The sequence below is a fragment of the Dromiciops gliroides genome, chromosome 4, assembly GCF_019393635.1.
Source record: "Dromiciops gliroides isolate mDroGli1 chromosome 4, mDroGli1.pri, whole genome shotgun sequence".
Taxonomy (NCBI): domain Eukaryota; kingdom Metazoa; phylum Chordata; class Mammalia; order Microbiotheria; family Microbiotheriidae; genus Dromiciops; species Dromiciops gliroides.
Genome location: NC_057864.1, coordinates 58,908,680 through 58,932,771, shown reverse-complemented (window position 1 = coordinate 58,932,771; position 24,092 = coordinate 58,908,680). Strand labels below are relative to the sequence as shown.

General features: G+C 39.0%; 1 protein-coding gene across 1 annotated transcript in view; it reads right to left on the bottom strand.

Annotated features, from left to right (window-relative positions):
* Positions 1-24,092, bottom strand: part of POU2F1 (POU class 2 homeobox 1) — a 237,633-nt gene that overhangs the window by 61,891 nt on the left and 151,650 nt on the right. Inside the window, 5 exon segments of the mRNA XM_044004419.1 lie at positions 4,211-4,305; positions 12,371-12,497; positions 14,500-14,679; positions 16,412-16,531; positions 19,494-19,547. Coding sequence (XP_043860354.1) covers positions 4,211-4,305; positions 12,371-12,497; positions 14,500-14,679; positions 16,412-16,531; positions 19,494-19,547 — 576 coding nt within the window.

Sequence of the window (24,092 nt, the reverse complement as noted above, 5' to 3'; positions counted from 1 at the left end):
TCACTCTCCCCTCCTTGGCACTTTTCTCCTCTCCGGGTTCTCTCTTGGTTTCCCTCTTAGCTATCTGACCGATCCTTCTGGGTCTCCCTGGCTAGATTCATCTCAACTCCTCAGTGTGGATTATCCCGAGACTCTGGGTATTGGGCCTTATTCTTTTCATCCTCTTAACTTTATCTTGCTGACCATCCCTATGTCCCACAGGCTTACTCACATCTTCATGTAGATAATTCTAGATCTGAAGACAGTCAATTCTGTGACAATGCTTGTCCTGAGAACTCAAATTTGTTCTAACACGATGATGCCGTGGCAAACACTCTGAGCATTACCTAAGTTTTGAGTCTGTTTATGTACGTGAGAAACAGGTCACCCAGTTTCACAAGAGATCACAAGCCCAACTCTTCTGGCTCCCACAGACTTCAGGTCTTTTCTAAGGCTGAAGTGCTGTATTTACTGTCTATCTTGTGACGTGGTAGGAGGAGGGCTGTTCAGCACCGTGCACCCCCACCTGCTACCTGGCGCAGGTCTGGAGCTGGGTGGAGACTGCTCTTTTGCCAGTAAGTAGCCTTTGCTGCTCTGGGCTGTGGGCACAAAGGCAAAGGCCTGAGCAGCACCCTAAGACTTGAAGATGCCACCATTATTTATTGTAGTATTTATTCATGTAACTATCTAACACGCACATAAAACTATGCTATTCTTAAGAGTCAATAAATATTTATTAAGTGCCTACTATGTGCCAGGCATAGCTGTGCCTTACTTTAAGATTTATTTTATGAGGTTCCTATCTTCTTTCACGTATCACTCATGAAGGTTTTGCAAGTTGTGTCCCTAAATTAAGTGTTTCCCATGAGGCCTTGTGGTTTTTTACTGTGCAATTTTGATAGAGTGATGTTAGCAATGCACATGTCAAATTACTGCAAAACTGTCTCAAGCCTTAGCCATCCACCTGAGGGCCTTCCATGCATCATCAACTGGCCAGAGTACATTTCTGACTGGATTTCCCAGAGGCACCTCGAACTCAAAATCTCTAAAACAGAACACTTAATCTTTTCTCCTTTTCAAAACTCCCTTATTTCTCCTCTCCTTCTGGTCCTCCAGATTTGCCACTGCAGAGGCATCCTCTACTTCTCCCTCTCACTCACTCCACACCCGCAGCCAAGTGTCCAGTGCTATCATTCTACCTCTACTGCATCTGTCTCCTCTCTCCTTCCACAGCTGTGGCTGCAGTTCGGGCTTTCATCCTCTTTCACCAGAGCTACTGTAGCTATGAGTTTCCTAATTTGGGCTCCCTTTCTCAAGTCTTTTTCTTCACACCATGCTCCACAAACATGTTCTCTTGCCATGTCACTTGCCCTGCCCAAGGGCTCCTCACTAACTCTAGGTTCAAAAAGAAGCTCCTCTCTCACACTCTCACTCTGCAAACCTGGTTCCGATGTGTCTTTCCAGCCTTATCATACATGCCCTTCCTTTCTACCTCCAGGTCAAAAGGGCCTTCTTGTTTTCTGCATGTATATAACAGGCCATCTCTTTATGCAGGCTGCCTTCCATACCTGGAATACACTCCCTTCTCAAATCGGCCTCCTTCGTTTCTTCAAAGATTAACTCTTTGCTACCTCCTACATGTAGCCTTTCCTGATTCCACTCAGCTGCCAGTACAACCTCTCCCTACAAATTAGCTTCTAGTAATTTTGTACACACATCTACATATACATGTTGTCTTCTTTGATAGAATATAAACTACTTGGTAGAAGTCTGTTTTATTTTTTCCTTTTGTCACCAGTACTTGGCTCATAGTAATTAAGTGCTTAATAAATGCTTGTTGATTGACCAGTTGATTGGAGGACCATGAGACACAGCACACCTAGTCTTAACTGTTGGTTCTTTTTTTTTGGCTGGTCAATTGGGGTTAAGTGACTTGCCCAGGGTCACACAGCTAGTAAGTGTCAAGTGTCTGAGGCTGGATTTGAACTCAGGTACTCCTGAATCCAGGGCCGGTGCTTTATCCACTGTGCCACCTAGCTGCCCTCAATTGTAGTAACTATTAATTTGTACCAATCATTATCCACTTTCAGTTTAGGTTCCCTTGTCCATTGACACTTTGTCACAAAACACGTCTCTGACTACATCTGGAGAAATAGCCTCTCTCCTATCAGTATTCTGGTTCTGCACTCTCTTTGCAGCATGGAAACAGTGGAAAGTGGAAGTGATCCTCAGTTACAGGTCTCCATTTCATCTTCTCCAGACTCAGGCCAGGCCCCAACCCTTAGCAGCCTAAGGTGGAAAGAACCAGGGCACTTTAGTCCCAGAGGTTTTCGACCAAAGCTGGACAAGACTCAGGAATAGTCTAGTGGCATTTAATAAGCAGGATTCACGCGCCTGAAATTTCTAAGCAGACTACAAGGAGGCCAATGGTGCTCTCCTAGAGGAGGGTGACAGTTTCCATATCCAGATCAGAGCTGAAGGGCCTATAACTGAATTCAACAACTTTGTTTTACATATGAAAAAGGGAGAAACAGACTCAGAAGTTAAAAATTCTTAGTCATAAGACTGGTTAAACCCAAAGCTAGTTAACTGGAAACTAGGGCTCTTGACTCCCGGGCTAGTGCTCCTACAATAAGGAGCTGGCTGAGAGTGACTAAAGATGAGGTGGAGGGGGAAGAGGTGATAGATAGTATACTCCCAACAAAGGTCCAAGGTCAGTGATGGGCATCAACTGTGATATGTCTTCTGATTCAATTTGTAATCTGCATTGCCAATAATATCTATGCTTTCTAGTTTACATTTTCTCAGTGTCTTAGAGTTTATGAGCTGCTTTTCTCAAAATAACCAAAGCTCACAATGGTGGAGAACTAAGGATTAATGTCTGTTGAAGAAAAATACAAGTTTCCCAAAAGTTTTCTTATGAGGGTGCTATGAGGTGCCACAGTACACAAAGCGCTGGGTCTGGGGGCAGCTAGGTGGCGCAGTGGATAGAGCACCGGCCCTGGAGTCAGGAGTACCAGAGTTCAAATCTGAACTCAGACACTTAACACTTACTAGCTGTGTGACCCTGGGCAAGTCACTTAACCCCAATTGCCTCACTAAAAAAAAAAAAAAAACAAACGAACAAACAAACAAAAAACAAAGCACTGGGTCTGGAGTCAGAAAGACCAGAGTTCAAATCTGACCTCAGGGGTTCAAGCCTGGACAAATCAATTCACCTCTGATTTCACCTCAGCTTCTTTCACTGTAAAATAGGGATAATTATGGCATCAGACTCCCAGGGTGGTTATGAGGATCAGATATGATAATATTTGCAAAATGCTTAGCATAGCCATTGGCACATAGTAGGTTCTATATAAATACTTATTCCCTTTTCTAGTCTCTCCTTTCCTTGTGGTTAAATCAGTTATTATCTACTAAGATATTTATTAGGGGGTAGCTAGGTAGCTCAGTGGATAAAGCACGGGCCCTGAATTCAGGAGTATCTGAGTTCAAATCCAGCCTCAGACACTTGACACTTACTAGCTGTGTGACCCTGAGCAAGTCACTTAACCCCAATTGCCTCAAAAAAGAAAAAAGATATTTATTACTCCTTGGTACAGAGGAGATGGCTAGATCTAACTCAGTATTTTCCTCCCTGGTCTATCTATAAAAAACTAGTAAAAATCCAGACCCACGTATGCTGAAACATTTTTTTTTTTGAAGAGCTTTCTTTAAAGGTTAAGAGTCACTACCAACTAGAAGTCTCATTAGTGGCAGAGCTGAAAAAATTCAGGGTCTGAATCCTGTTGATTTCTACTTGCTGTGTGAGAAATGAAGTTGTAATATTATCTTTCAGTCCCCCTTTTCCTCATCTGCTTTCTCTCTGCAAAAAACAAACATCCTATCTCAGCACCTCACAGGGTCATTGTGAGGCTCAAATAAGCTGCTATGTTTAAAGTGCTTTATAAACTTTAAAAGTGCTAGGCCAAAACCAAATTGGAATTCACTTTTCTGAATAGGAAAAACAAAACAAAATAAACCAGTTCTTGGAAGGTTTTCATGGCCCCCTAATGACTTGTCAACATTCTTTTATGGGCTGATAGGTCTTGGATTCCCAGAACTTTTAGGATTAACTTTCTCAGTATACTTTACTTTTCTTTATCATTATACAAACCCAACAACTAACCAAGTCCGATAACCCAAAAGACAAAATAATTAGGGAAAGCAATACCTATGAAAGAAAACTGACCTGTGAGGTGAGGGTGATGCTTGGCTGAGACTGCAGGAGGTTGGCTTGGCTTTGCTGAGGTAGTTGTGTTAAAAGATTCTGCGCTTGTAAGAGGCCTGTAAAATGCAAAAGTTTTGTTCCTAAAACATTAAGACTGACATTGAACACTGGCAGAAAGAACAAGTGATGGGGGAAAAACAAGTTCAGATAAGAATGAGGTTCGAGTGTCTTCTCACTGACTCCTCTTTATTTGCAGATATTCACTTGTGTACTCATGCAGCATGTGAGATTATTTTCCTTAACCTTTCTTTTCATATCCCACCACCAACCTCAACTCCTCCCAGTGTTTTTCTCTTTCCATTCTTCTCTTAAGATCATTAAGACATAATGCAACCACTCCCAGACCTTTTCTAATTAGATTCCCTCTGACCTCCATGATGACAGTTTAGAAAGGACATCAGAATCATCTCATTATATTTGAATATAGTAGTTTATCCTTGTTTAATCCTTTATGAATGTTTGTTTACTTTTTTATATTTCTCTTAACTCTTGTGTTTGAAATTCAAAATTTCTATGGAGCTCTAGTCTTTTCATTTTAAGTACTCTTTGGGTATGCTTGGAAATGCTTTAATTCATTAAAGGTTAATTACACCTCCCACCCCCAGTATGATTATACTTGGTTTTTCTGGGTAAGTTATCCTTGGCTTTAAGTCCACATCCTTTGTTTTCTAGAATATAGTATTCCAAGCTCTCTACTCCTTTAGGAGATAGATGCTAAATCTTGTGTGATATTGGATACCTGATTTCTTTCTGGTTGCTTCCAGTAGCTTTTCTTTGAGAATCTTTCTTAATCTGTTTTCCAGGGCAGCTATTTTTGCTATGAAATACCTTATTTTTTTCTCTATTTTTTCAGTATTTTGACTTTGTTTTAATATTCTCATAGTCTCACTGAATCATCGGGTTTTTGTGGAACCCTCTCCCACAATCAAAGCAAGGTCTCCTTCAAATTCATTCCCCCTCCTCCACTCCTTTGCAATCTCTTCTCTTCATAAGAGACTGCAGGGATCATCTTTCCCTCATTGCTAGCCCTCACTTTGACCTGCACACATCACACACTCCCTTTCTATCACTCGGCTCTCTTCCCTGCTTTCATGTACCTTCTCATTTCTTAAAGAGGTTCTATAAAAGCCAAGAACTTATATCTCTTGTGCCAAGCTGTTAATTCCCTTCCCAACTGTTTCTTCCATGTCCTTATTTCTTTTCCATTTTCCCCTCTAAAACTCTTATTTTATTGATAATATCATTTTCAACTTAAAAAAAAAAAAAAGAACTCGTATAATTATCTCTTCTAGGAATTCAAGTTGAATTTGTACCCAAGTTGTGTTTTTAGTCTAGACATGTGGTACAGTGGAAGATTACAAGAAGTATTACTTCATAAAATGAAAAGAAATAATAGAATGAAAAATTTGCTTGCAGAAAGCTTGGCTTAAGACCCAATGCGACCCCAAATAATCTTAAGGGTATTTATGGATAAAACTGGAAGAAACAAACCAGAAAAAAAAAAAAAAGGAAAATATTTTTCTCTCAGTGACAGTGGAACATAATTTGTTATAGAGACCTAGACTGATATTTGCTCATACTCTTCTATCATACTCCTTTGTAAAATTTTACAAATGTGTTGATACTTTAAATTGGTATTGAATTCAGCAGCTATATCCTTTTGTCTGGCAAAAAGACTGAGTGCTTGCTGGCTGAGTAGTTTTTAGGCTCTTTTGGCCTTCTTGTGTTGACAACTGCTTTGTTAGTTAAATTTCCATAGTCTGTCATGTATGCCCTTTATCCATTTTTAATTTTCCTTAATCAAAGCTTATTTAAATAGGTCGAGGTAGAGCTGTCATGACTGCATATCACATCCTTTTCTCATTTCTAATCTTTTTTCCCCCTCTCATTTAGTGTTGGATTTTTATCTTTCTCCAACGAGTCAATGATGTGACAATTTACAACAGCCAGCCAATTCAGAAATAATTCCCATAATGGTATAATCAGTTGTTTCTGCCTCAAAATACAGTCAATTTAATTTTTTGTTATATTGTTTGGTGCTTATAAGACCCAGTACTATCTGACTTTCTGAGGAAAGATTTTATATACATAAATACACATAAGATACATTTATTTAAAGAAAATTTAAAGAATTTATATATGTAAAGAATATATACATATAGAATTTATATACATATATGGTATATGTGTGTATGTGTGTAAGTATATGTGTGAACACATGTCTATTTCTTTCTGTCTCTCTCTTTTGTGGGTAGTGGAGACAATTTAAAGCCACTCCATTTTGTCTGTAGTTCCTCTGTTTTGCTCCTGACCCAGCCATGTTTGTACTGTCTTCGGCCTTCCTTTCTGCTGAAACAGCAAGGATAGTCTATTAGGCCAGGATCATAAGCCCCAGCAACAGGCTCTGTCCAATTCTGAGGTATTCCACACCTAATTCACCTCCTGCTTAAACTGAAACCTATATAAGCTTTATCCTTGTGTTCTTTCATGGAATTTCTGCTCATGCAGGTAATGGGACTCCCTTGCTCATGAACTCAATCAACCCTCATTGGTCCCAAAATTTCTGATTCTAGTTATGGTTTGTTTTGGCATTGACAATTTTACCCAGTGTGTGCATGTGTACATGCATGCATGCGTATGTATTCCTAAGGCTTCTCTGTAGGCTCCAAGTATTAAGCCTTTTTTGGTTTTTGATCCAGAGCCAAATTTCTTTGTCATTCTCCCCATGTCCATCTTTACAATGATTTCAGAGAATAAAGATACAATTGATTTAACTTGGGGAAGGCGTGTCTTATTGAGTTTGGTACAGAATTTCTCTGACCTCCTTAACCTATGCAACAAATGCTGGAACGTGAACTATAGTCATTTTTATGGTCTTTTGACTCACACACATGAATATTGTAAGGCAAGGTAACTGGAAGTCCCATGAAATCATGTTTCTTGCTGCTTTTGGATGCACAATAAAGTCAACTCTTCCAATTTTTATATCCCTCCCCAAGAAGGCTATTGAGCCAGTCTTCTTTCTTCAGGTTTAACTTGTGATGAGATTGTCAATGTCGATATGATTTCATTCCTCCCATAATATGTCCACTCACTGGATCTTGGACAAGGAGTTTCTGTTTAAATTACCAACAGTTAAGTCAATGTTTATACCTAGTCTAAAAACTGTGATTCCTATCACCCTCTGCCTCCTTTTTCGCTGCTCTCCTTGTAGAAGATGAAAGAAGATGCATAAGACAGCCTATTTGGTGTTTTTCTTTGCTCCATGGGTTGACAGAACCAAATAATTCAGTAACCAACAGTCGGCCAACTGGTGATAAGCCTTTGTAGTCCTGCGCGGGTTCTGGGGCTCAGAAATAAGACGGTCTGTCACCGAGACTGTGTTCAGAGAAGCCGTTCCAGAACGTCACGAGCTGACAAAGCTTGTTGGCCATGAGAATACAAGTTCCCTCCGAACCACGATCGTGTTAGAGGGCTTCTGTGCAGGCCAAATTAAAGAACCAAAGTGTAAAAACAGGCAAATACCCCAAAGACAAGGCTACTCTCATCTGACAACAACTTGTAGAGACAGTGTGTCGGAAAGTACTTGGCACACCTTGATGCAATATGAAAACACTGCCGGTGATCACTGTTTTTCTAAGAGATCCATTCTTTGACCACTTTGATAATAAACGAGAGTAACAACTCAAGTTATTCATTTTGTGTTGTTTGAATTTATCATAATTACCAATATGTGTAGGAACATTTTTTAGAATGGGCATTTCTATAGGATTATTGGGTTGCATAGCTCAATAATCTTATAAAATTGAATTTAGGGCAGTTAACCTAATGAGTATGACCTTCTAACAGTTATACAAATGAAATATGGTTGTCATTCAACTAGTTTTTCTAACTACAGGAAGATTTACTTCCTTTTTGCGAGATATGTTGCTATAATGCTTTCTTGAATTATGTTAAGCACTGATTATCAATGAAAGAGTATGATTGATTCTCCTAAAAAAAATCTTAAAGAACCCAGAAGCATCCAAAGGGGCCTGCAGGCACAGAAAAACCCTTAAAGTTATTATTAGTTCTCTATTTTAATCACTTTAATTTGAACATTTCCTTTCGCTATTCATAAAATGAGGTTTTGAATCCAGGAAAAATAAGGTTAAATCCTTTCAATTGGTTGGAGATGTGAAGGCAGATATAATTTGGATCTTATTTTAACCACAGTAAGTATCTGATTATCAGTGGAAGAAACTGGATTTTCATAGTAATTGTTTCTGATCACCAAAGACGATGATGGCCAGTCAGCATGGTAAGAAAAAAATATCAGGTACTTGGAATTATGTGGCAGCCAGGTGGCACATTGAATACAGTGCCAGCCCTGGAGTCAGGAAGACTCATCTTCCTGAGTTCAAATTTAGCCTCAGATGTTTACTTGCTGGGTGACCCTGAGCAGGTCACTTCACTCTGATTGCCTCCATTTCCTCATATGTAAAATGAGCTAGAAAAGAAAATGGCAAACGATTCCAGTGTCTTTGCCAACAAAACCCCAAATGCTGGTCATGAAGAATTGAACACAAGTGATAAACAACTGAACGACAACAAAAACTTTGAGTTATAAACACATTTTGATGACTATCTCTTGCCAGTGATCAAGTGGCTGTACACAGACTTTTCCTCCTGAATCAGTGTGACAGAGAAAACTCAGAGTCAAACCTCAGCTGTGCTACCAATGACTTGAGTGTCACTGGGAAATTCAAGTCCACAAGCATTCATCAAATGCCTCACGGGTGCCAGGCAGTGAAGTGCTAGGGACATAGAGACAAGAACAAGGCAGGCTGCTGGGAGGGAAATATAAATGAATACAAAACAAGGGAAGACACCTGTAGGAGGCAGCATGGCATGCTGAACAGACTGCTGAGCTTGAGGGCAGAAAGGTGGGTTCAAATATCACCTGAGACATTTCTTTGCTGTGTGATCCTGGACAAATGACTCAATCCCTGTGAGCCTCAGTTTCTTGATCTGTAAGAGGAAGGGGCTGGGCTTGATGATCTCTAAGATCCTTTCAAGTTCCAAGTCCATGATCTTATGATGTCTAAGAAACGGTACTCGAGTGGAACTTTGAAGGGACCTAGAAATTTCAAGAAGGCAGATGTGAGGAAGGACCTTCCAGGCAGGAGTGAGTCAGTACAAAGGCAGAGGCAAGAGACAGACCAGCAAGAAGGCCACACGTGAGTACTGTGCGGCAAGGTAACTGAGGCTAGCCTGGAGCAGCAGCCAGGGAAGCACCGGTCTCTAGGAAGCCAAGAGCAGATGAGATTCTCATTCAGGTCTGGGCTTTGTGAGAGGAGAAAAGGGGACGTGAAATGGTGTGGAGACAAAACTGATAAGACTCGGTGACCGAGTACAGAAACACAGAGCTGACACACACACAACTTGACAGTTGGTTTGATATGACAGTGGTAGGTGAGGGAGGAAAGAGTCTGGCCTTGCATAACTTCATGACTAGAAGGAGGATGGCGCCTGTGACAAAACCAGGAAAGTTAGGGTGAGGGGCTGGGTTAAGAGGGAAAGACAGTGAGACCTGCACATGCTGAGTTTGAACGCCCAGTTAGCAAGTTAGGGATACAAGACTAGACTCAGGAGAGAGAGGTGTGCACTAGACATGTAAACTGAGGAACTCATATTCAGAAAGATGACAGCTGGGCTTGTTGGAACAGGGGTTGGAACATAGAAGTCAACCTTGCCAAGTCCACTGAAGACTGATATAGACAGGTAAGAGAAGAACCAGGAGGGAGCAGTGAAGAGAAGAGACACTACCCAGGAGAAGATGGGGGTAGAAATTTTCAAATGCTGGGGAGAGGTCAAGAAAGATGAAAAATGAGGGCAGCTGGTGGCGCAGTGGAAAAAGCACTGGCCCTGGATTCAGGAGGACCTGAGTTCAAATCCAGTCTCAGACACTTGATACATACTAGCTGTGTGACCCAAGGTAAGTCACTTAACCCTCACTGCCCTGCAAAAAAGCAAAAAAAGGAAAAAAAAAAGATGGAGAAAAGGCAGGCTGCTTTAACCAATCTAGGGATGAATTTCCTCATCTTTTAGAATGAAGGCACTGGACTTTATATCCTTATATCCTTTCCAACTATTTAAATTAGATTTGATCTTCTCCCCAAATTCATGTCATGCAGTGACAGAACTGTTCTGAGCAGCTGACATGGGGCATAGAACACTTCACCCCAAATCCCTTCTCACCACTAACTTTCCCCAACCCTTAGGAGGTATCATTTATACAGCACATTTATTGAATACCTATAAATATATACTGAATATCTATCATGTAGAAGGTTCCACAAGTCTCCTAATTATCTCATTTTTCATGAAACCTAGTTTTGCTCAAGCATTTTAGTAATTAACATAAAATAGTTTGCAACAGATATTTACTATTAGGAGTAAATATTCAATTTTTGAAATTACCAAAATTGTAACAATATTATCTCAATTATTTTTCAGCTCAAACTGGCTACATTTGGGTCTTAAGTAAATGAGAAGTCATATTTACATGAAGATTTTAGGTTTATGAAGCACTTATTCACAACTCTATGAGGTAGGTAATGTAAGTATTATCCTCATTTTATAAGTCAGAGAATAGGGACTCAGATATCATTACATAACCAGACTAGTTAAGTTCAACAAGGTTTATCACTTTTTAAATTATTTACTAAGATAGGAAGAGATCCTGTCCCTATCTCTCTCCCTTTTTCTTTCCTTCCTTTCCATCTATTCATCTACGGAACAGGTGCTTTCATTGGTGAATAATCTTTCTAGTCCTGATGTATGAGTTAAATAGACCTCTGTGACTAGGTTAAGAACCTAACAATTATTTTTCATATATTATTATGGAAAAATTAATTATGAGTACAGCTAACTTACAAATGAACTTTGAATACAACTCACTGGTAAGTTGGGGACTTTCTATATAAAATATCAGTATTTACTTTTTAAAGCATTAGAATGATGACTTTCTGTAACTGACCACAAGAAATTTCACAAAGAAGGAAGAATTAAACTGAACTTTGACAGGCAGGATTTATGGTCTTGCTAAGTGGAAAACTAAAGTGCGCAATTTAAGCAAGCTGGGTAGTCCAGTGGATAGAGCACTAGGTCTGGAGTCAGGAAAACGTGAGTTCAAATCCTGCTTCAGACAAAAGTACAACCCTGGGCAAGTCACTTAACCTCGGCCTCAGTTTCCTCATGTGTAAAAAGCAAGGGTTGTTGTGAGGATCAAATAACAGAATAATTGTGAAGCCCTTAGCAGAATTCCTGGCACATAGTAAACATTATATAAATGTTAGCTATCATCATCCTCATTCTCATCACAAAGTCAAAGTGGCGACAATGAGAATGATATATGAGATGAGTCAAGGGATCAAATTAGAGAAGCAGGTAAAGGAGTTTAGGTAATAAGGAATTACTGTAGGTTCATATGATATGATAAAGGTGATGTTTTAGGAAGGTTCATCTGACAGAGGTGGGTGGACTTTTAAAGGGAGGCTCACAGGTTAGGAAATAAGGGCACAGAAAGGAAGCTTGTGAAGCAAGTGGCATGATCCACAGCTGAGATCACCTGACCTAGGGCAGCGGCAGTCTGAAGAGAAAGGACAGCACTGATCTAAGGCACGTCTAAAAAAACAACAACTGGACTTGGAGACCAAATCGATGGGAGGCCTCTATTGAGATCTAGTGAATTTAAAGTCTCTCTGCTATTCCTAGCCCTACCTCTAGGGCTGTTCCTTCCTCTACAAGTCTAACAAAAAGGCAGAAGAAGCAACATGATTTCTTGTGGTCAGTTTCATGGCTGACCCTTAAGAGTTTGGTTCTTCCCCATGAGGTTGGGCCCAGAATGTTCTTGCTTTTATCACAGTGGCTGATCCAAGGAACAGCAATGAAGAACCTTGGATAGGGTGCACACAGATGAGAGTTAACATTTTCCTTAAGATACATTGGTACTTTACAACTGTCACCAAAGAACAATACTTGGGACAGTGCCACTTACATTTAAATACGATGCTAATGTCTCCAGTACCAGTGTGAACCAAGGAAAGACTATGGTCAATGAAAGCTTTCAGGACTTACCCTGCTGCCCCTGTGGCGTCTGCGAGATGATAAACTGTGCTGGTTGCAAGTTGGTGGTTGGATGCACCAACACAAATTGTTGCAGGTTGAGATTCTGCTGTTGTAGCTGTTGCAGCTGCTGCAGATCCTGAAAAAAAAAAACAAAATAAAGTCTGTATCTGAGATGCTGAGATAAGAGTTTAACCAGGTCCATGACAACTAATTAATCCCCCAAAAGTAAGATAACATACATTTTCATACCTTCAAAGCAACATGTGCATTTTACAATTTAAAAAGACCTTTCTTTGCTCCGGTGGTAATGAAAGTATTATTACCCCTAGTTTATGGCTGAGAAAACAGAGGCACAGAATTTCAAAAGAGGAAGGCATCTCAAAGGCCACTGAGTCTAAGTCACACAAGAATAAGAGTCCCCTAAGCAGTGTCTGTCCAAGATGAGCGCTGGCTTGAAGCCCTCTCTGGCAAGGAGGACACGCTGCCTCTGGCGGCAGGCTCTTTCCACTTCTGGACCCCGCTCAATGGTACTTTTTCTTTGGTGAACTCTAAAGCTGTCTCTGAAACTTCCATCCGGTGCTCTCAGAATTGTCTTCTGGAGGTGAGCAGAAAAAGTCTAATTCCTCTTCTCTACAGCTGCTGACACTCAACATGCTGACTAAGAGTAAGCTATTGCATTTTCCCTATTATTCCTTCACCTCCTCTCCCTTCCTAGTCTTCACTTCCTCAGGCAAATTAGCTCAAGTTTTTCCCAGATTCTCACGTGAAATGGGTTTGAGGCTCTTCACCTTTCTCTGGATGGACATCCTCTAGCTTACCACTTTTATTTCTGAAAAGAAGTGCTCAGAATGGAACACAATTTTTTAGATGGGGCCTCCTCAGAGGAGGATTTTAAAAACACATCTCTTTCAGCGTAGCCTAAGATCAGATTAATTTCTTTCAGCTGCTACGTTGTCCTAAATGATTCATACGGAGGGCAGTTACTAAACCCTCAGACCTTTTTTCTCATGAAATGCCATCTATTGGAGAGGTAGCATCGTCCAAGGTCACACACCTTGTAAGTGGTAGAGCTGGACCTTCTGAATCCAAGTCCAGTGACTTTTCCACCCTGACAGAAGAGGTTTTTTAACAGGTCTACCATATTCAATGACAAAAACATACAAACTGGCAGAGACAAATAACAAAGCATACATTCACCTAAACACAGTGTCTTTCTGTTGCCCTCCCTGTCCTCCCCAACTATCCTTTCCCAGGGCACACACAGTATTTCAACAAAGAACTTATAATTTCATGAACTTTGGTATGTCAGAACTCTCACTGGAAACAGAACAAATCTGATTCTTTTTAAAATGTCTTATTCACAGAGAAAACTAGATTGAAAAATCCATTTAAGAAACTGAAATGGGATTTAAAAAATACTAGATTTATTTTTATTTAGATGTTTATAAAACTACCATTATCTGAGCACCATTCATGACAATAATCTTTTTTTTTCCCCTGTCCACTCAAACTCTTGTCTTTGTATTTAAATCTTTTGTTTCGTTCCTGGTAGAAAACTAACAACTGTTCAGTAACACTTTAAAGAAAATAACATTTCACACACTTTTCATATATATAAGACCACTGTCATCCATCCCTTAATCTTGTTTTTTCTTGATTTAAATAACTTCATTAACCATTTTTGACAGGTTCTGTTTTCTAAATAATTTGATTAGTGTTCTATGGATCTTCCCATTTTAGACTTAAGATGTGAAAACCCAAACCAAACTGCTGGGAGTGCCTGCCCAATACCAGTAACTACTTCCTGTCTCTTGCAAACAGATGAGGTAGCCTATCCTAACTGTTGAAAACATTAAACAATTCATGTCTGCTACAATTAACCAATTAAAATAAATATAGTAATCCTTCTCCTGTAGAGAAATGCCAATTAATTATTCAAGAACTGTCACTTAGATAAACAGTCAGTTATTAGGTAATCAGCTCTGTGTTTACAATGTGAAGTCAAACAAACAGATTTATTATATTTATAGGAGAATGACAAGGAAAATGAACTGGATACAGCTTAGCTCTCTTCTCTATAACCACAATGGTGGATGGGGATCTCAAGAACATCCACACCAGCTCTCCTGGGCACTCACCTGTGCAATCTGTATGGGCTGCGACAGGGGGATCTGCGTCATTGGTGTTGCAGCGGAGGCCGAGATGGTGGCGCCCGCGGCGCTGTGCTGCTGGCTGGCTGAATGCTGCACTGCAGCCGCCAGCAGCTGTGCCTGTGCCTGCTGTAGCAGTATCTGCTGCTGGGCCGGTGTCAGGGCAAGCTAAGGATAGTCAGAGCAAACAGTGGTCAGTGGCTGGAGCTGACATCTCCTGGTCTCAGCTAGTCACAAAGAGCTGGGAAGGAGCTTAGAGTCTAACCTTCTCACTAGCTACTGAACCTGACTGGGGCATCTTCCAGGGCCAAGGGCTGAGGGCGACCCAACTGCTAGCTGGTAATTCCAAAATTATTTCAACTTGGAGCTAGCCACTGAGCTGCACTTAGGATTTAAGGAACCACCCAAGCTTCTCTGAAGCTCCAGGGTTTATACGAAAAGGTAATGAACAAGCCAAAAACTAAACTAAAAAAACCCCAAACCCAGTACTGACTGAATGCAAAAAGAAATTTATACTAAACAGAACAGCAAGTGATTAGTCCAATGAATGAGAAATAGGAATGCTGGATATGGTCTCAGAAAGAAGTGATAAGGGCCCAGCTGCTCCACATTAGCATGAATCCCTGCCATATTCCATCATTCCCATTATGTCTAAAGATATGACTATAGAACGTGAGCTCTATTTGTTTCCTCTCCAAGTCTCCCTCCAGCTTCTACCACACACAATCTTTTCTGTTGCTGAAAGGATTGAGTCTCCAACTTTACATCCCTTTTCCAAACACATATTATCTCTGTGAAACAGGTGGTGAAGGCCGGTCTCTTTACATGCAAATGAATCCTAATGCTCAGGTTTAATAGAATCCCCATCTACACAGACCTGGTATCCTAAGTGCCTCTTGCCACAGCAGACAATCGTTATGCAAAACAAAACACACACATAATAACAATTATTATTATAAAAAGAAACCTGCTTAGAGCAGATTTAAAACCTGCTTTCATGATGCAGTTTATTTAAAGGGCACTTTTGAAAAGGAAAAAAAAGGTAAAATGAAATCAGTGTGTTTACTCAAATTTTGTCAACTATCTTCCCCTTCCTAAGGTTTCCATAGTAAATGAAACTGAACCACGATCTCTAAGTGCCATTCAAACAGATGGAGTCATTTCACATTCTGAAGTATAAGGTCTAGCAGGTTAATGGACTTGTCTTTTTTGTAAGGAGAACAATTCCCTAAATCATACATAAAGTCTTTAAGAATCAAAACTGAATCCATCTCTCCAAAAATCCTGATTAGCTCCACAAAAATCCTTTAAAAATAAGTCTCCCATGTCTAACACAAACTTTACTGAAATAAAGAGTTAGGAGATGCCAAAGTTCAATGTGGCCCACTGTAGTTCAGCATAACCCAAAATGAAGACAAACAACTTATTAAATAAAGATTATCATATTAGAAAACATCTTAGTACACCAAAACAGTGGCAAAACAATGGATCCAACATAACCCCAATACACCTCATAATTATCAGAGTTAATGTGAAAACAACCCCTGTGCCCCCTCCCCCTACTGTTTGGAATGAAGTCATAATGCTGTACTGACAATGGTAATGGTTTCTACAATATAGCTGCCTCACACCGAATAATGATCCCATTGCATGGTGAAAAGCAACTAAAATGGGGGTGAGAAAGCCCTTATTTTACCTAAAACATCTGCTATCATAACAAGAGATGCACTGAATGCTTTTGACACGATGACTTGCTCTTCTAGTGTGACAGTCCTTTTCTCAGTCTCTAACGGTGTCAGGCACAGACAGCCGTATCACTGATGGAGGACAGCTCTCATCACACAGTGAGCCATGGAAGCTTTATAAGTAAGTTACTAGAATTCTGCAGAGAAAAACTTACCCCTGTTATCTGTCCTCCAGCCAGCATGAGCTGAGTTTGGGGGATGGGTGCCTGCACTGAAGGCTGCTGGGAAGGCTGGCCTGGCTGCTGGGAGTCCCCAGATTCTTCATTAGATTTAGACTAGGAAAAAAAAAAAAACCCACACACACACTACAACTCTATAATCATTTTAAGAGTGAGATCTGTAGCTCCCTATTTAAAAAATATGGTTTCGTTCAGTCTTTTCTGATCCCCAGTTGCTGAAGTATCCCCCATCCTCCCAAAATTCACCTTGTAATAATTTTGTATGTTTCTTTAGCACAGGAGTTCACATTCAGTTAATGTTTGCTGACTGATTTGAAAAGATAGGGTTTGGTCTGTTCAGCTATTATAGTTAAAGATATTTAAACCTTTGTTTTTGTCTGAGTCCTCTTGAGTACTATATTTGATATATTTGAATTTTAATTCCTTTGTTCCACTATCAACAAAGCTGCAATTCTAATTTCAAAAAAACCCCAAAAAACAAAAACGTTGGCCCACAAACATCGATGAAGTTTTTTTCACAACATAAAATTCTGAACTACAGAAATGTGAAAGAATATATATTCAATTTACTTCTGCCTCAAAACCTCTACTTCATTATTTTGAAATTTACCGGATGGTCAGTTTGTAATATTTTCAAACATCTATTTGGAGATGACTTATCTGACCTCCAGGATCTCTAAATGGTGGTTTCAAAGTAGTTTAGACTTAACATTTCCAATCAATTTTTAAAAAAAAAGTTTAAAGAGAAAATACAGCATTCGAGAGGGAGTATACACTCCCTAAAGGGGTACTGAGAGAAGATTCTATGGTAATTAAAACTGGTTATGCAGAGCATTACAATTCTGCATAGATTTGCATATTTCCCACCACCTGTTTCAGGGACTGCAGAGCAGGCTAATTAACATAAAGGCTCTGATTAATTCTGCCAGTCATTGAGAGATAATTACCGAGCAGGACTGTAAACATTCTGCATTGGAGATACAGCCTGTTTGCCAACATCTCTCTCAGGGATGAAAGTTTACCATGGCAACCGAGGTAATTTTCTGCCTCCTCTCCCTCAGAAAGGAAGGCCACTCACTCGATCTTCTTTTCCTTTCTTCAGAACTGTTTCCTTCTGTTACTAGGTCCCCATTCTGGGAGGTTGCATGGTTTGCTCAAACCAAGTTCTTTAGTGTTCAGCAATACCGAAACTCATCTTTAGTAACACTGTTTTTGATCTTTTCTCTTTGTTACTCAGGCACCACAATGAGAGGAAGCAGCATGTTGGATGAAATCCTACAGAGCCCTTCATGAAAGTCTGAACATAATTTTGTTCAATAAATAAAGTGTCTGTGTGTGTGTGATTTCAAGTTCTGCTGGAGAGGAGGCTAGTCTTCCCCTGAGGCTGCCCTAGCCCTTCTTCTCTTCTACACTCTCAGTCATCTCATCAGCTCCCATGGCTGTGGCCATCACCTGGGTACAGCACCAGTCTCTATGCTGTTGTTCTCCCAATTGTTTATTTTTGGACATTTCAAACTAGATAGCCCAGAGACATCTTTAACTGAATGTGTCCACAACTGACCTCACTGTCTTTCCCCCAAACCTTCCCTATCTTTTTGCTGAAGGCACCACTACCTTTCTATTCTCCCGAGTTCATAACCTTGGCATTCTCTTGATTCCTCCCTCCTGTATCCAGCAGCTTCACAATGTCTCTTGTTTCTGATCCCTTCTCTCTCCTCACACAGCTACTTAGCTCAGGACTTTATCCCCTGTTGTCATAGCCTAAAAGGTCTTCCTACCTCAAGTCTCTTCCCACTTGAGTTCCTCCTAGTCACTGCTGCTGAAGTAATCTTCTTTAAACACAAATCTTACCATGTTACGCTCTGATTCAGTCAACATCAATGGCTTCACAATGTCTCTACGATAAATATAAACTCTCCTGTCCAACTTTTAAAGTCCTACACATTGGCATCAACCTACCTTTTTAGCTTCATTAGACATTACTCCCCTCTAGTACTCTGAGATCCTGCCAAAGGTGGCTCCTCTCTTTTCTTCACAGGCAACACTACAGCTCCCTTATCCAGGCCATGGCATGGGCCACCCCACAACCCGAGAATGTACTCCCTCCTGACATTCAATCTCAGAAAGCCACTCTTTTCCTTTAAGTCATAGTTCAAGCACCATTTTCTTCCTTTTGGGGGGGGGGGGGGGGGGAAAGGCCGGCAATGAGGGTTAAATGACTTGCCCAGAGTCACATAGCTAGTGTCAAGTGACTGAGGCCGGATTTGAACTCAGGTACTTCTGAATCCAGGGCCAGTGCTTTATCCACTGTGCTACCTAGCTGCCCGCAAAAGTTAAGGAGACCTGCTTTGTTGGGTTTTTTTTCCTGTCCTTTCCTTTTTTTTTTTTTTTTGCAGGGCAATGAGGGTTAAGTGATTTGCCCAGAATCACACAGCTAATAAGTGCCAAGTGTCTGAGGCTGGATTTGAACTCAGGTCCTCTGAATCCAGGGCTGATGCTTTACCACTTTGCCACCTTGCTGCCCCAATCACCATCTTCTTCATGAATTCTTTCCCGATTCTTATTAGTGCTTTCCTTCCCAAATTACATTGAACTTAACTACTTTGTATATACTTATGTTTATTAACTTTATGTTGTATATTTTTATAGGCAATCAGCTTTCCCATTAGAATGTAAACTTATCACCAGTAGGATTGTTTTATTATTTGTACTTGTATCCCTAGTACCTCACACAGAATATGGCACACAGTAGGCACTTAATAAATGCATTTCGATTGATTGACCATTTCCATCTTAGTGAAATTTAGCAAAGACAATAAATAATATTTCTTACAAAATACATTTTGAAATTGAAGTGCATTAAGAGGTCATTTAATTTTTTATTTTGGCACTTGCTATAATTTTACTAATTTGACAACTGATTACTAATACTTTTAATTGCATCAAATTGTGCAGTCCACTTGTATTCTACAACCATGGTGGATATTATTATAAACTTTAATAATGAAAATAAGGACATATGTGGGATTTTGGATTTCAGTGACAAGAGAATCCTTACCTGTACATTTAAGGACTGAGCAGCAGCCTGTAAACTTGTTCCAGCGAGTTGGACCTACAATAGAACAGAATTTACTTTAGTAAGGTAAATATGGAAAAAGATTGCAATATTACTAAGTTACTCCACATATCCTGTAGTACCCAGAAGTCAACATTCTCAAAATATGTATAAGAAGCCTACTCTATGTAAGCTACATCATTAGAATTGGGGATACAGGGACAGCTAAGTGGCACAGTGGATAAAGCACCAGCCCTGGATTCAGGATGACCTGAATTCAAATCTGATCTCAGACACTTGACACTTACTAGCTATGTGACCCTGGGCAAGTCACAAAAAGTCATTGCCCTGCAAAAAAAGAAAAAAGGAAAAAAAAAAAAAGAATCAGGGTTAGAAAATCAGAAGACATGGTCCCTCTACTATAAAAGGGTAAAAAGCCAAACAGAGTATTTTCATATAGCCCTTGCACAATAACATCTCCCCTATTTCTTACAAAGCTCAACATCTCTGGACATTACTAAATTAGTCATATAACAAATGGTACACTATCTTCCACACTGTACATAAATATACAAAAGCGTGTCAACCAAATATACTGCTTTATATTATACAATCAGAATTATAATGAAACAATTGTCTAAATATCCAATTACACCAAAGAAGTAGTCTATCATTACATATACAATTAAATTTTTTAGACATAAATGAGGTACGACCAACCAAACAAATGTGATTCTTCCATATACCACACATTAAAAATGGATCTTATTAGCTCAGTCACACCTAACATCTATTAAATGGGACACATAAACCATGGTTATACCAAAAAGGCATTTTTTATTTTTATTTTGGTTTTGATTTTAATTCAGATCTCTCATTTCATCAGTGTAGAGATCTTGGTATGGCTTCTTTTCTCTAAGTGAGGCAAACATGCCTTTCTTTCATCTGTAATATAAACTTAGAAAGCCACCCAGGGGTACTCAGCAGTTGTGACTTGCCTATGGTCACATAGCCAGTGGACATCAGGTCTCCTTGATTCCAAGGCTATCCCTCTTACCCCTCCAAAAACATACTAAATTAAGAGGAAAAATTTTCTACTTGGTGACCTAATTCACTTCTGTAGAGACAGTTATGTAAAGAGGTAGGCCAAGCACTAAATAAAAGATTTAGGTTTTTAAGAAATGAAGATTAAGAATATTTAAAGTAAACTAACTGATAAGGAAGGAAATAATCTACACCATTACTATGGACACATTTATTCTCATTTACAAACGAGAAGCAGATCCAATACCAGCTCTAAAGATATTCTACCAATCAGTGTTACTCATAAGGCAAGCTCATTATAGACTGCTTCAGTTGAAAAAATGGTCTTTAGTTTGCAGATAATGTAGATACAACCTACTTGGCTGGTGTTTGTCCGAATAATGCACTGTAGACCACCTATCTCTGGTATACTTGCTCTGCCACCTTAGCTGAGTAAGAGTCCTGCCTTACATTCTATGAAATAGGCTTAACAACAAACATGAAAATTTCTGTTTTGAACACTAAACTTCCGCAAGTGGAAGAGGACCTAGAGATCATTTACAGATGAGGAAACAGTAAGCCATTAGCATTAATTTACCTGTCCAAGGGGAGAGAGAAAGTTAGTAACAGAGCTAGGACTAGAAAGTAAGGCTCTTGGGGATGCCCAGTCTAATATTCTTTAATGATTTTTTTGTGTGTGAGGCAATTGGGGTTAAGTGACTTGCCCAGGGTCACACTGCTAGTAAGTGTCAAGTGTCTGAGGCCAGATTTGAACTCAGGTACTCCTGAATCCAGGGCAGGTGCATTATCCACTGCTCCATCTAGCTGCCCCCAGTCTAATATTCTTTCCACCATTCCATACCTCCTTTCCTATTAGGATGATTATAGAATGAGGTAGAGTATCCAATGTCATCCAATCCAACAAGAATTCATTTTATGTATCCCATGTGAAAGGCATTTGTCCATGCTGAGTGAGAGAGATTTTAAGTCAAAATGAAAAACAATGCCTACCCTCAAGAACCTTAAAATCTACTGAAGGGACACTTCAATTAAAAAAAAAATTCTAAAGAAAAGAAATGAAGGGAGAAGACTGGACTTAGTGTGTGACCACTTATAAAAATTATTTAACTTGTCTATTCCCTTAACTGTAAAGGTAAGATCTTCTGCACCAAATTTATAGGCTAAAAAAAAAAAGAATAAAGACTTTGTAATTTGTAAAATGCTCTAAGTATGAGTTCTTTTTCAGTGAATTTTATTTCTACACTTCATAAGTAGTGGTATATTCTGACTGAAAGCATAGTTTTTTGTCTACCTGTCTTGACTTCCCTTTGACTACTAGGCTGAGTACTCTAAATTTTGTGAGTTTTCTTATTAATTTTTAGTCTCCAAGAACAATATTGTCCTTAAAAAAATACAAGCTAAATAGCTGAAATAAAATGATGAGTTCTGGGTAAGTTTAAGGGTCATTCAAAAACAAATGTAATGTCAAAATAAAAAACTGAGAGGAACCTAAATATCAAACTACCTAAGATGAACTAAGCAGAATATATTTTAAATTTTAAATTGATTTTTCACGGCATTTTAATTTCTGAATAGATCCTTTCAAATCTTCCTTATTCAGTCAACCATCAAACCATCTGTTACAAAAAATTCAGTTAAACAAAACAATCCAATACATTAGATGAATTTGACTTTATATATATATCCACACCCACAGTCCATAGTCCTCCAACTTTTTCAAAGAAGGGAAAGAGATCGATTTCCTACTTTCTTCCTATGGGACAAACTTGGTTATTACAATTATACATCATTTTTTTGCCCATTGACATTGTTGTAATAATTATATACATTGTTATTTTAGTTTAGTTTGCTTCACTTTGTATCAGTTCCTATAAATTTTTCCATGCTTCTCTAAATTCTCTAGTCATTGTTTCTTCTTTTTTTATAAATTAAATTTTCTTAATCTTTTTTTATATTGTATAAATTTTTCCTAGACTACCTGCCAGAAAACCACAAGCAATATAAAGAACATATTTTAATAGTAATTTAATTTTTCCAATTACACGTAAAGATAGTTTTCAACATTCATTTTTGTAAGATTGAGTTCCAAATTTTTCTCCCTCCACCCTTCCAAAGCCAGCAAGCGATCTGATATAGATTATACATTACAGTCATGTTAAACATATTTCCACATTAGTTATGTTGTGACAGAAGCCTAAGAACAAAAGGGAAAAACCATGAGAAAGAAGAAACAAACAAAAACCAAAAAAAAGTGAAAATAGTGTGCTTCTATCTGCATTCAGGCTCCATAGTTCTTTTTCTGGATGTGGAAAGCATTTTCTATCATGAGTCTTTTGGCATTGTTTTGGATCACTGTATTGCTGAGAAGAGCTAAGTCTATCACAGTTGTTCATCACACAATGTTGCTGTTACTGTGTACAGTGTTCTCTTGATTTTGCTCATTTTACTTGGCATCATTTCATGTAAGTCTTTCCAGGTTTTTCTGAAATATGCCTGCTCATCATTTCTTATAACACAATAGTATTCCGTTACATTCATATATCACAACTTATTCAGCCATTCCCCAGTCAATGGGCATCCTCTCAATTTCAAATTTTTTGTCACCAGAAAAAGAGCAGCTATAAATAAGTTTGTATATGTGGGTCCTTCTCCTTTTTTTATATCTTTGGGATACAGACCTAGTAGTGGTATTGCTGGGTCAAAGGGTCCATACAAACTTTATATATATGTAAAAACTGAAACCCTATTGCATTGTTGGAGTCGTGAACTGATCCAACCATTCTGGAGAGCAATTTGGAACCAATTTTCCACATCTTCTCCAACATTTACCATTTTCATTTTTTGTCATATTAACCAATTGGATAGATATGGGGTTGTAGCCCAGAGTAGGTTTAATTTGCACTTCTCTAATCAGTAGTGATTGAGAACATTTTTTTTTCATGTGGCTGTAGATAGCTTTAATTTCTTTTTCTGAAAACTGCCGGTTCATATCCTTTGACCATTTCTCAACTGGGGAATGACTTGTATTTATACACACACACACACACACACACACACACACACACATATATGATTCAGTTGTCTATATAGTTTAGAAATGAGGCCTTTATCAGAAACATTGCCTGTAAAATATGTTCCCCAGCTTCCTGCTTTCCTTCTAACCTTGGTTGCATTGGTTTTGTTAGTGCAAAACGCTTTTAATTCAATGTAATCAAAATGATCAGTTTTGCATTTCACAATATTCTCTATTTCAACTTTGGTCATAAATTATTCCCCTCTCAAGAGTATTTTTTAAATATATATAAAAAAAGGAAAAACCTAGCAAAGCCAATCAATACATTTCAAAAAAAAAAATGCAGTATTCCATCCTTAAAAAGGACTATGGAGAGGTGTCAAATCTCTTTGGGTCTGTGCTAGTTCTTTGTAATTATGCAATATTCAGTTTTGGCTGTTTTATACTGGTTGTTCTTTCATTATCTATACTATTTTCTTGGCTCTGCTTACTTCACACAGCATCAGTCAGTGTAAATATTTCCATGTTTCTCTGTATACATCACA